This window comes from Pseudopodoces humilis, chromosome 21 (genome assembly GCF_049639895.1).
Source record: "Pseudopodoces humilis isolate 2021_Gansu_Grassland_sample_001 chromosome 21, ASM4963989v1, whole genome shotgun sequence".
Lineage (NCBI taxonomy): Eukaryota > Metazoa > Chordata > Aves > Passeriformes > Paridae > Pseudopodoces > Pseudopodoces humilis.
In genome coordinates, this window is record NC_142220.1 from 9,428,854 (window position 1) to 9,441,923 (window position 13,070).

A 13,070-nucleotide genomic window follows, 5' to 3' on the forward strand; every position below is an offset into this window, starting at 1 on the left:
TTTCATCAAGGGACATACCATTCTCAGTCTGTAGGCGTGTTTTCTGTGTGTTCAGATCATTAATTAACCTCACATGTTCATCATCTTTGGCTCTGACTTCACTGAACTGGTCTTCAAGAGCTCGGCACATCTTTTCCAGATTGCTCTGTGAAGAGATAGAAAACATCCCTGCATTCATCGTGTTGTTCAGAAGTGCAATGCTAACATGAGAAATGCTTCTTCCTGTGCAGCAACCTTGGCTTTGGAGACAGATTCCATGTTGCTGGCCAAGTCATCAATCTCCATCTTCAGCTCACTCTTCTCCTTCTCCAGCTTCTGCTTCACACGTTGCAGGTTGTCGATCTGCTCCCCCAGCTCAGCGGTGCTGTCCGCGTGCTTCTTGCGCAGGGCGGCAGCCGTGGCTTCGTGCTGCAGCGTGGCCTCTTCCAGGTCCCGCCGCATCTTCTGGAACTCTGCCTCACGCTTCTTGTTCATCTCCACCTGAGCTGCTGTGGCCCCTCCTGCTTCCTCCAGGCGCTCGCTGATCTCCTCCAGCTCCCTGGACAGGTTGACTCTCTGCTTTTCAGACTTGGCACGGACAGCACGTTCAGCCTCAATTTCCTCCTCCAGTTCCTCTATCCGAGCCTATGAGAGTTAATTGGTTAAGAGAAGACTTTTGAAAGGACAGATTTAAAATTATCACTAAGGAATAAGGAGGAAACATTCACATCCGTTAATACAAGCATAAAAACAGAAGTACCACCAGAAATTTCACTGTATTGTGCCCTAGGACAGGTTATATTCAGTTTTGGAACAATAGTGAGTGTAAAATCTGATCCTGTATGTTATAGCTCAGAATGGATTTATTATTGTGTGAAGGCTTTAGAATTGCACTTTCCTGAACAAATAGAGGGAAATTTCCTAGAAGTCAGGCCAGAACAAAGCACTGTCCTTTCTCCATCAGCAAACAGGATAGAAAGAACTTCAAAAGGAACAATCATGGGATAATAGCACTGAAGAGAGCTGTCTTCCTGGTTCTGCATTTAGGAGGTGATCTTTGTCCTCATCATGACATATTAAGTCACATTCTATTGTTTTCTTAGAAAAGTGATTCTCAGTGGCTGCACATCTGTGGCAATTTCAAAGCCTGCCACAATGTTCACGTAAGAAATTTCCTACATAGTCATGTAAGATTAGGGGCCAGAGTTTCTGTAAAAGTGCCCTGACATGGGAACAGCACCCAGAGTCCCCTATTAATAATTTTATTTATGTGAGGGAAATATTTTTGTTGAATGGTCTAAGAATAAATACCAGTTAATTCCAAGAAATTTGTGCTTGCAACTAAAATTATTAATAACTCCTAGACTTTACCTGAATCTCCTTAATTTTCTTTTGATGCTGAGAACTTTGAGCCTGCTCATCCTCAATTTTACTTTGCAACTGGCTAATTTCAAAATCCTTTCTGTCAAAGAAGAGGAAGGCAAATTCAATATGGTTAAGATAAAATACAAATTTCAGAATTCAGAGCATAAGAAGTCGGTGTAATACTTTTTTAGCCTTTCATCCATTTGTTGCTTATCATTTTCCAGATCCATGATAGAATCCTGAGACATTTTCAGATCACCCTCTAGTTTTCTCTTTGCTCTCTCAAGGTCCATTCTCAGCTTCTTCTCTTGTTCCAGAGATCCTTCAAGCTAAAACAGATAAAACATACTTTGAAATACATAAATTATACTTTGAAAGTAACTATTCTTGATTGAAAAATCTAACTAAGTTGGAAATTGATTAATAGAGAAAATAATCAGGGCATCTCCACATGTTCTGCACTCTCACTGTGAGACCAGAGCTGCCATGGTGATTTTGTTTCAGACACTGAACTGGCCACAGCTTGGCTGTACACAGTTGAAATACCAGTTTTTGGGAAAACAGAAATTAAATTTTTGCAGTAGCTGCAGTTCCTAGCATATAGACTGCTAAATATACACAAATTTGCAGTATTTTTAACTTCCTGGAGTATATGCACACACAAATAACTCTGCAGCAACCTTCAAATAGTCACAGGTCTCCTGCTTCAGCTAATGGGTTAAATCAGATCACAAAAGTCAACAGTGCTGAAATGCCCCATGATGAACATGAAAGATGTGCTGGATTCCACAATTTCCTGTCAATTAGTAGAGATTTTTTGGCTAAAATTATCAGAGCCCAAAAAAAAAAGCTTGTCTGCTTTAGGTGTTGCTTATACTCTGAACTGCAGATTTCCAGTCCACTGCAATCTGTCACAGCCTAGGTATACACAACCCAAAAACTTCTTACATCATCCACTTGCTGCTCCAGCTTGGTCTTGGCTTTGGTGAGGGTGCTGACTTTGTCTTCCTCAACTTGCAAGTCATCCAGTGTCTGCTGGTGGGCTTCCTGGAGGGCCTTTTTCTCCTTAGTGAGTTTAGAAATGTTTTCATCCAGAGCTGCCATCTCTTCAGTGAGATTCTTTACCTGTCAGACAGCCAGCATCCATCCCAGGAGGGTGAGAAGTGGCAGACTGAGAACACAGTGGCTGCATCCTTGCAAAACCTTGCATGGATGAAGTCAAAATGCTCTCTGCAGAATATTTATATTGATTGCAATGAGGGCAGCAGCATATATCATGCCTGAGAGTCTCATCTCTCTGGTCCTGCAATGGTAGGAATTCTTTAGTTGTTTTTGATCCCCACCCCTATCCTACTAAACTTTATAGTGAAATGTGCTAGATCTTCACTTGCCTCTGAAAGTTTTTCCCATTGGGATTTAAAAAAGCCCTCTGAGTTGCTTTTGCTCAAGGAATGTCTTTCCTGCATATATTTGCTATGAAAACTGCTGTAATTTCTCAGCAAGTCAGGTTCTTTAAAAAGAGATGATCAAGCATTAAGCATAGCCAAAAATATGCTAAATTTTCCCTAAAAGTGAAACAAACCATGATGGCATAACAAAGAACCTTAACAGAAAAAATTCTATCAGCTGATTGATTAAGTGAAAATACCTCTCTCCTATGCATAGGACACATTTCACTTCTATTAATAGAAGTTACAAGTGGCTACATTATTTTGACAGGTTGTATGGGAGCACTGTCTGGGGAAGAATAATTCCCTGATTCCTTTGTCACCTTATTCTCTGTTGCATGCTTCTCCTTTTCCACTTTGGCCAGAGTCATTTCAAGATCATCAATATCTTTCTTCAGTTCCGAGCACTCATCTTCGAGTTTCCTCTTCTTTGCTGTCAGTTCAGCATTTGTCTCCTCTTCATCCTCCAGTCTTTCATTTAATTCTTTAATTTTAGCTTCTAGCTGGATTTTACTTTTAATGAGTCCTTCACATCTCTCTTCAGCATCAGCTAGATTTTCACTCTCCTATCAGAATACATTGAAGGCACATTATATTTATCATAAGAATGACGAAAGGCAGTTAAGACCTTGGTGAGTGAAACAATACAATCTTTTTTTTTAAACTAAACTGATTTGAAAGCACATGGCAACAAGTGACAAGTCCAATTGCACTAGACTGCTCTTGGCCATGTAATATTTTTATACCTTTTATACCTATTACCTTTTAGAACCTGGCAGGTGCAATTTCAGTCTCTGGCTGTATTCCAGAGAAAAACAGTTCCCACAGTCTCAGTCCTGCCTCTGACAGAAAAGCACCCCTGCCCTGGCTCTGTATTATAATGGCAGCAGATGTGGAAACAGCCTACATTTCATCCAGAATCAGACACCACAGTGAGGAGCACATTATAGACACTGTGAAATGTCTGATTCTTCCACTGGTGACAGCGCTGGAGCTTCCTGCATTCCTACTGGTGTTAATGTTTGGTGTAGGCATTGCACCTTGCTTAGGTGTAAGGGACAAGACCAGACACAAAGCAGTGGAGGTTTGTCCCCATTCCATGCCTGTTTATAGAGGACAATGGAAAAGAGGAGAAAAAGAGCAGCAGAGTAAGAGGAGGCGGGGTGAATCTGAAAATGGAGCTTACTCACAGACTGAACCTGGAGCTGCAGGTCATTTTTCTCCTGCACCAAGGCCACCATTTTCTCCTCCAGCTCCTTCCGCTTTGCCTCAGACTTTGCAAGCTCTTCCTTGGTTTTTTCAAACTCTTCCTTCATGTTGGCCATTTCCTTCTCAGACTCTGCACTCTTCAGCAAGGGCTTGATCTTGAAGAACAGCTTCATCCATGGCCAGTGTTTGACATTCATGAATGAACGAATGTTGTACTGGATGATATAAATAGATTCTCTGAAAAAACAGGAAACCAATTTATGAGAGTGGTAAGAGCTGAAAACATGCTCTGATTATTTGCCACACAGCATCTGCATTACCCAAGAACTTTTGCAAGAGACTTTTTTCCCTTTCCTCCCTCGCTTTTATTAAAGAGTCATTTTGAGGGCCCTTACTGCAGAAGGGCTGGTTCAGTAGCTTGAATAATATCTATTGCCTGAATATACGAGGGAGAAATATTACAAAACAGACAGACTTCTCCGGTGTGTTGACTGGGAATCTCTAAGACTTCCCTCAGTCTCAAGGAAAATGCAAGTGCTCAGGTAAATACCAGAGTGAAAACTGATATTGTTGAAGTACTGCTGCTAAGACTACAAATCTGGCAGTTAATGTCAATTGTGGTAATTGACAAAACCATCTTGATGCTTTTTGAGCCACTCACATGGCAAACACTATATTAGAAATTATTAAGACAGAAACTGAAAAAATAAGGAAACATTTTTATGGAATTGGATGCAGAAGGATATTGTTAATGCCCATAGTTCAAAGGGACGTTAGACAATTCCTTGCAGAGAAATCCAGGGAGAGTTATTAATTCTTGGAAACTATGTCTGGCTCAGGAAACACCTGAGCTGCAGAGTATTACAAATAAAACAATTGTTTGGCAGAGTGTCCTGTACATTTATGCAAGCCTTGCTCCCCCTAAAACTTTCACTTGTCAACAACATGCAAGGAATTTTGCTTGTCTTGTCCAGTGTTGTCACTCCTGAACTCTGAATTTTGAATGATTCATCCCATCTCCAAGGGGATGAATGAAAATCTGAGGGGGATGTGGAATAGTTGAAAGTATGGAGTACTTCTCTGTACAAGCTAGGATTGTTCATCTTAGATGATGGAGCCAGGGAAGGAAATTAAAGACAGGGAGAGCAGAGAGTGATCATATGTCATCCCTTACAAAATCAATGTGATCCATTTGATGATAACAAAACCTTAGCCCTTGTTCAGCTGGCTATCTCTGTCACAAGATTCTTTAAAGGCTGAAAACAATGAGTCTATTCTTGGAGAAAAGGTTCCTTGTTAAATACCAATTATCATATTCTGCGTGGTCCCATTGCTATACAGCTGCTGCCAGAATTTTTGAGACTGTCAGGTGGAAGCTGATTGTTTGTACTTGCTCTGCTCCCCAATAATTTCTAAGGCTCTTTCCCAAGGACAGCTTTTTGCCTGGGACAATATATTACATTGATGGACCTTTGGTCTGACACAGTGCAGTTGCTGGTGTTTTCTTACATTACCTTCTTTCATTCATCTTCTTAAACTCAGTTCTCATGAGGTACCCTCTGCACATAGCTTGTGTACAAGTGATGAGGCTCACAAGCTTCTCATCTCTCATCTCTTCAAGGAGTCCCAAGAGACCTGCCTTGAAGAACACCTAGAGCATAAAAAAGGTTCAAACAGCTTGAGGCTTAGGCAGAAACATGGCCACTGACAGCTGATGCAGGGTAGTACAAGGTAGTTTAAGAAAAATGCCTGCAGGGGAAAGGTTTAAGATCTAGAAAAAATTTCTGTCAGTATTCAAATCCTCAGTGTTCCTGTGATTCATGACAAGTCACTCTGTGTATGATCTAATCATATTATTGCAGTGTTATTTGATGTCTGTTCCAGTGTAGTTTATGGAAATTTTAGCTCATCTCTGGAAGTGTCCAAGGCCAGGTTGGACAGGGCTTGGAGCAACCTGGGATAGTGGAAGGTGTCCCTGCCCATGGCAGGGGGTTGGAACCAGATTATCTTTAAGATCCCTTCCAACCCAAACCATTCTGTGATTCTGTGTCTGTTCAGTAATGTAGGCAATGGTTTTGTGTGCAGTGATAGCACTCACTGGCTTGTGCTGACCACAGAACAATCTCTCACCTAACACTGCTTTGGGTATTCAAGACAGACTTTGTGTGCTTAAATCCCCTGAATATCAGGACTATCCAAACTTGTCTGAGCCCATCTAACCTGCACTGATACAAATATGTTCAACTGGCCATGAGAAAGAAGCAGCAGAAAATCTAGTTGCAGTGAGGCTGAGTCATTCAGGTACTACGGTGTTCCCAGGGCTGCCCCTCACACAAGAACCACACAAATTGTCTGTACTCCTCCTTGCTAGTGGTGTGCTCTGTTTATAATCATCATGAAGGCTGATTTATGCAAGAAATACTTTCAACAAACAAAATATTTTGCTTAATTATACCTACTCTTCCACAAGGACTTTACCTTGGTGTGGCCAAATTTATACTGGTTGTGGTCAACATCAATGGAGGAAAGAAGCTTTTCTGAAGCCTTTTTGCTGTCAATGAATTGGCCTTCTGGAATGGCTGAGGCATTAAGGATCTTGTACCTGTGGTGAGACAGGTGGCAAAAACTGGTTGCAAAGAGGGTGAGGAAAATAGGATCCATTGTATATCACGAAATACAGGAACACTGAGCTGTTAGAAAGCAGCTGAATGTGTCATCTGAACATAGACAGTGTTGTTTGGTTAACAAAACATGATGAAAAGGGGATACATCCACTCTTTAGAGGAATCTGTTGGTTGTGTAACAACACAGTGTGCTGTCACATACAAAACTATGGCACGTACTGGAGTCTCTGCAGGTCCAGGAAATAGGAAGAACATAAAACTTGTCAGCCTCTTCTCAGCTTGTTTCATTGATCAGAGGAATGCCACTCAAATTAGAGTTGAAGATTAATTAAAACTTAAATTAAAAAGACAAAGATCAGCTATATTCCAAAGGGAATGCAGATCTTGCACAGCTCAGTCTCTACAAGTTATACCACTGGATGCTTGAGTGGATTGAAAATGACCTGGTATTAATCTGGAAATGCTAACAGCAGTCTTAGCATTTTGCAAGGTAGCTAAATGATTAAGGTAATCCTATGTCATTGGACCATCTAATCCTTCTAAAGGGGTTTCTTCAGATACATCAGTGGGGATGTGTGACTCTACACTGGACCACTTCTTATTCTCAAGTCTGCCTTGAAAAAGAATATGTAAAATCACGACAGTGATAATAGTGCAGTGATTTTATTCTCTCTTTTTGGCTTCCATTATCATTCCTAAAGCACTTTGTGGTTCTGGGCCATGGCCATTATGGATGGATTCCTTCAACTGTCACTTCAGATTAAAATTTGACAATTGAGACCAGCTAATCCCTTACTGAACACCAGGTTGCAGGACATTTTCAGAGAGATCTTGGGTCTTTTTCACACCAGTGCAGCATGGAGGAGGCTACATTTAACTATAACAACTATTACATTTAGCTATAACTGTACATTTATAACAGCAGACGGTTCTGATTGAGCACTCTGTGGCAACTGAGCCCACATGAACCAGTTTAGTTGTCTCCATTTTAAAGATGAATAAGAAAAGGCACAGGATACAGGCCAGAGAGAGAGCGCTGTGAGGAGGCTCATGTGGATTGACTTTGTATCTGTACACTGGAAGACTTCAAAGAATATTCCTTAATGGCACCTTAGTCATTACACTGCAAGTGTTCTGCATCTCTGAATCATCAGGCATTGGCTTCAGTTTAGAAATTATGCTGGTTCTGATGTGTGGAGAAATCTCTGGTCTGGTCAGAGGGGGAAACACTGGAGTGACCTCCAAACAGTATTAATGACTTGGTTCCCTCCAATGCCACTAATCTGGTCTGACTGGGAAAGTGTCTCTCTGTGGTGTCACCAGAATGTCACCTGAGCTCTGTGCTACTGAGGCCCTTTCCTAACAGGCAGTGAGTAATAACTGAGGACCCACCGTTGTTTAAAGTCTGCATAAAGGATCCTGCTTGGAAACCCCTTCCTGCAAATCCGGATGCCTTCTAGAACCCCATTGCACCGCAGCTGATGCATCACCAGGTAATGGTCCATTGCACCTTGAACAAAATACATCCATCATGATTCCATTTTTATCCCAAGGAACCTTCATATGCATTAGCATTTCGGAATTATCTCTTTTTATTTTATTTTATTTTTTTTTTATTTTTTTATTCAAGCAGCTCTCGATTAATGATGCAGGAAGTGCTGACAGACCATGCCTTCAGTTCATATAAGTTGTGGAGAGTTGCATCAGTGAGCTTTACTAAGAATGCAAGGGCCAGCAGTGCTTGTGAGAAGGCATTAGGGCACATTTCCCAAAAAATGGCAGGGTGGTACTTTAAGATACCAGCTGAAAAATCTTCAACAGCATCAGCGTCCTCACTGGATGTAGGCAAAGGTGGCACAGCGTAGTGTAGTGCCATCCAGACAAGGGATTTCCTAATGCTGTTACCCACAACAGACAATTTTATCAGCTGTAATCAAACCCATCTTTATCACCTTCAGTTCTGTACACACATTAAGCAAAGATGGGTAACTGTTGTGGACCATGTAATACTCAAATTTTTTTGGTCACAGTAGACAACACAAAAAAGTTCCCCTTGTTACTGTCTTGCAGGCCAACCCCCAAAAGGACTTCACGTGCAGAGGGAGCTATTTGGGAAGTTGATGTGGAAGCTTAACAGGCCAATTCCTGTCCATCCCATGTCTTCAGAATATAAGGGTGGACTTACCAGGTGTCTTGGTCTCGTTAGGAATCAGGCAACGCACAAAGTGAGGATGGGTGCTTCTCAGGTTAGTCATCAACTTGTTCAGGTTTTCCTGGGGCAGAATGAAACAAGGGTTTCAGCTTCAAGCTACAAAGCTTTTGCATTCTTATTTAAATTCAGGGAAATATAGAATCACAGAATGGTTTGATTTGAAGGAGCCCTTTGAAGGTCATCAAGCCCAGCATCCCTGTCCCACTTCCACTGTCCCAGGTTGCTCCAAGCCCTGTCCAACCTGGCCATGAACACTTCCCAGGGATTGGGCAACCACAGCCAGGCAACCTGTGCCAGGGCCTCCCCAGCCTCAGAGTGAAAAATTATTTTTCTTATTTCCAATTTAAATCTACCCTCTTCCAGTTTAAAATCATTGCCTTTTGTTCTGTCACCACAGGCCCTGGTAAAAAGTATTTTTCTGGCTTTCTGATAAGCCCCCTTTTATAGATTGAAAAACCAGAATAAGGCGTGCCTGGAATCTTCTCTTCCTCAGGGTCAGCAACCCTAGCTCTCTCAGCTGTTTTTATAGGGTAGGTGTTCCAGCCCTCAGATCATTTCATGGCAGCATGGCTCATGTAAAAAGAAATTCACATACCCTGAACACAGCAGACACTGTCTGGAAAGAGCCCCCCTTCTTCTTAGCACCCTTCTTGCCGCCACCACCAGCACTATCACCTTGGGAGAAGTAGATGGGAGGTGAACAGTTAGAATATGCAATACATTTTGTAGGCCTCCTCTTCCTTTGGCCATGGACCAATAAAAGACTTCATTTTAAATACTGACACACTGTCCCCTGAGAGTTAAGTGAACTGCTGCTAGGTAGGTGTTGATCAGTGTGTGGGACATTTGATCTCAAATGCAAGATTTAGGTTGCTGGTATGGAACAGTGTGGCCTGACCTAAGTTTCCTCGCAGTGCACTCTGTGCTACTGGTCACATATCGCTTTCATTGTTACACAAACCCCATTTACATTTTTTTTAATCAGGTGAATGACCTCAAAAATGTGACTCTGCACCATGCATCCATTTATCAGTGCAGGTAAATCTTCTATAGAAAAAGCTCCTAATCCAGTACTCCAGGTGAAGAATACAGTTCTATTCTGAGTTATGGCAGGAAGCAAATTTTAGTCTCAGGAATACAGGTCCAAGCTCAGTGTCTTTCCATAGTTGCTATACCGTGAAGCCAATTAAATCAAGACTTATAGGGGACTTCTAAATTTATTGTCTGTCTCTTTTTCCATCACAACACCAGGACTGCTCAGCTGGATATGAAATTGTTCCATGGTCTCCTTTTAGTTCTTCCAGTTCCCTTCAAGAAACAAAACTCTGTCTACAAAGACTAAAATCCTTGCACTTTGCACATTTATTTGGCCCCTGTCTAGTGGCTGAGTAAGCATGCAGATGATTCACAACAGTCAGGAAGTGTGAACCTCCTGCCACTTGGGTTTGGACTTGCTGTGCTTTACTTCTCTGCAGCACATAAATGTGGTGTTTCCAACAGTTCTGCGTGTTGGTGTCTTAGTTTTGGCATATCTGGATGCACACAAGAGTGAGGTCACCTTAGGGGCTGGTAGCCTTGACTCTACCACTGAGAGGAGAAGCAGAAGGAGGCTTCAGTTGATTTTTGCCTTATTGGCCATCACTGAAAAAGCACTTACCTGTTTCTGCACCAGAATAGTTAGAAAAAAGGAAGGACAGCAGCTTCAAGGATGATTTCTGGTACAACCCCACAACAGTTTCATTGAGAGGGTCCTTGTTCTTGTCAAGCCAGCCAGAGATGTTGTAGTCCACTGTGCCAGCGTAGTGCACCAGGGAGAAGTGGGCCTCAGCCTTGCCTTTGGCAGGCTTGGGCTTCTGGAAGCTGCTGCACTTGCCCAGGTGCTGGTCATAGAGCTTGTTCTTGAAAGAGGTGTCAGTTGCCTTGGGGAACATGCACTCCTCTTCCAGGATGGAGAAGATGCCCATGGGCTGGGAGAAATAAGAATACACAAGTAAGTGGTGGGGAGGGGAGCCATTACTGCTTCTCACTGTTCACCTCACTGTTTAAAGGCCATTGTTAAAGTCATCAATTTAACATTGTGTAGGCATTCTCCCTTCCACCCCAGCCACATTGTTCAGGAAACCATTTGTGCAGAGACAACCTGTTGTTCCAAAAGCTTTGGTTTTGTAAGCTGCCTATTTTTATGTGAGAAGGTAATTCAATAGTAATGCATCATTTTATCAAGAACAACTGAACTAAAATAAATTATCATAAAAGAAATGTACTCTCTACAATGTAAAGATTTTTTTCCACCTTCTCAATGAGCTCAATGCAGGCAGCCAGGTCCATGCCAAAGTCAATGAACTCCCATTCAATCCCCTCCTTCTTGTACTCCTCCTGCTCCAGCACGAACATGTGGTGGTTGAAGAACTGTTGCAGTTTCTCATTGGTGAAGTTGATGCACAGCTGCTCCAGGCTGTTGAACTGCAAATTCAAAATACGAGAAAAATGCCAGTTAATTTCAAGCAGCCCTCAGTGGGCAATAACCTACCATAACTCACATCAAAGATCTCGAAGCCAGCAATGTCCAGGACACCAATGAAATGCTGTCTGGGCTGTTTTGTGTCCAGCTGTTGGTTGATGCGAACAACCATCCACAGGAACATCTTCTCATACACTGATTTAGCCAATGCACCCACAGAATTGTATACCTGTAAGAAGCACAGCCATGGCAGTAACAAATGTTGAGTTAAAGCTGAAAGAACACTCTGAAGAAATTGAAAAGCTGATGAGCTGTTTATGTACCTGTTGGACATTTTGCCCTTTAGTTACATATTCATTCCCAACTTTCACCCTGGGATAGCATAAAGCCTTGAGCAAATCAGCAGAATTCAGACCCATCAGGTAGCCAGCCTTGTCAGCCACTAGGATCAGAAACAGCAAATGAGCACAGTAGAGACAAAGAAAATTGTCCTGGTCCTCTGGGAAGTTTCTGTTACAAGGAGCCTACTTTTAGCACAAATTAAATGCATTTATTATCAAGAGAAGCTCCTCTCCAGTCTCATGGAGAATATTCCCTTGCTCAAAAGGCAATGTCTCAGCTGCTACAGAATCCTGTGTCCATGTCTGAAGGGCTGCAGCAATGCTTAAGTTTTATATCTTTCTGTTTCCTTGTAGAGCATAAATTAAATCCCTGACTTTGTGAAACTTGAAACAATCTTTAAAAAAATTAGTTTCTGCAAAGGAAAATAATTCTCAAAGTGTTGGGCACTCTGTGGGGTGGGGTTGCTGACTCTCTGCTGGTGCAGTTCACAAGGAAACTCTGCAAGCAGCCCTACCTTCTGTGCCATCAGGCTCCGCCTGCTCCTCCCGCTGCTTCTGCTTGAATTTCATGTTCCCGTAGTGCATGACAGCCCCTGTCAGCTTGTAGATCCCCACCTTCTCATCAGGGCTGAAGCCCAGGATGTCCACAGCATTCTGCAGAGGCAACAGGCAAGTTGGGAGAGCACAAAGGCTGAAACACAAGAGGCAGGTGGGGTTTCTATCCCTGCCTGTGCTGAGGGTGTCCAGCAGCATCCCGGTTGTGTGGCACCGAGCAGCAGAGCCCAGTGCTGGGCCTGGCTGCCCAGGACCCCTGGCTGCAGCTGGGCTGGCTGCAGGGCTGGCTGCAGGGCTGGCTGCAGGAGTGCTGCAGGGCTGGCTGCAGGGCTGGCTGCAGGGCTGGCTGCAGGGCTGCTGCAGGACTGGCTGCAGGGCTGGCTGCAGGGCTGGCTGCAGGGCTGCTGCAGGACTGGCTGCAGGGCTGGCTGCAGGGCTGGCTGCAGGGCTGCTGCAGGACTGGCTGCAGGGCTGGCTGCAGGGCTGGCTGCAGGGCTGGCTGCAGGACTGGCTGCAGGGCTGCTGCAGGGCTGGCTGCAGGGCTGGCTGCAGGGCTGCTGCAGGGCTCGCTGCAGGGCTGGCTGCAGGGCTTGCTGCACGGCTGGCCGCAGGGCTGCTGCAGGGCTGGCTGCAGGGCTGGCTGCAGGGCTGCTGCAGGACTGGCTGCAGGGCTGGCTGCAGGGCTGGCTGCAGGGCTGGCTGCAGGACTGGCTGCAGGGCTGGCTGCAGGGCTGTTTTGCTCTGCTCTGCTCTGCTCTGCTCTACTTACATCTGTCGCCAGCAGCTCCTCGCTGTCATCGATGCTGGCAACCGTGACTTCTCCTTGGCTCACATAGAGGAAGTCATAGGGGTTGGTGGAGATAAGGAGCAGATCTG

At 43.7% G+C, this 13,070-nt stretch overlaps 1 protein-coding gene across 1 annotated transcript in view; it reads right to left on the minus strand.

Moving 5' to 3' along the window:
* The window catches only part of LOC102105629 (myosin-4), a 31,010-nt gene that overhangs the window by 13,251 nt on the left and 4,689 nt on the right, over positions 1-13,070 (minus strand). The window contains exons 9-26 of the mRNA XM_088065603.1: positions 12,964-13,067; positions 12,155-12,293; positions 11,622-11,740; positions 11,378-11,527; positions 11,130-11,300; positions 10,495-10,804; positions 9,433-9,512; positions 8,811-8,898; positions 8,018-8,135; positions 6,480-6,603; positions 5,516-5,652; positions 3,983-4,238; positions 3,116-3,358; positions 2,293-2,469; positions 1,528-1,673; positions 1,351-1,441; positions 235-624; positions 19-145 (exon numbers count right to left, since the gene is read on the minus strand). Of these exons, the coding sequence (XP_087921729.1) occupies positions 19-145; positions 235-624; positions 1,351-1,441; positions 1,528-1,673; positions 2,293-2,469; positions 3,116-3,358; positions 3,983-4,238; positions 5,516-5,652; positions 6,480-6,603; positions 8,018-8,135; positions 8,811-8,898; positions 9,433-9,512; positions 10,495-10,804; positions 11,130-11,300; positions 11,378-11,527; positions 11,622-11,740; positions 12,155-12,293; positions 12,964-13,067 (2,970 nt within the window). The remainder of the gene's footprint in view (positions 1-18; positions 146-234; positions 625-1,350; positions 1,442-1,527; positions 1,674-2,292; positions 2,470-3,115; positions 3,359-3,982; positions 4,239-5,515; positions 5,653-6,479; positions 6,604-8,017; positions 8,136-8,810; positions 8,899-9,432; positions 9,513-10,494; positions 10,805-11,129; positions 11,301-11,377; positions 11,528-11,621; positions 11,741-12,154; positions 12,294-12,963; positions 13,068-13,070) is intronic.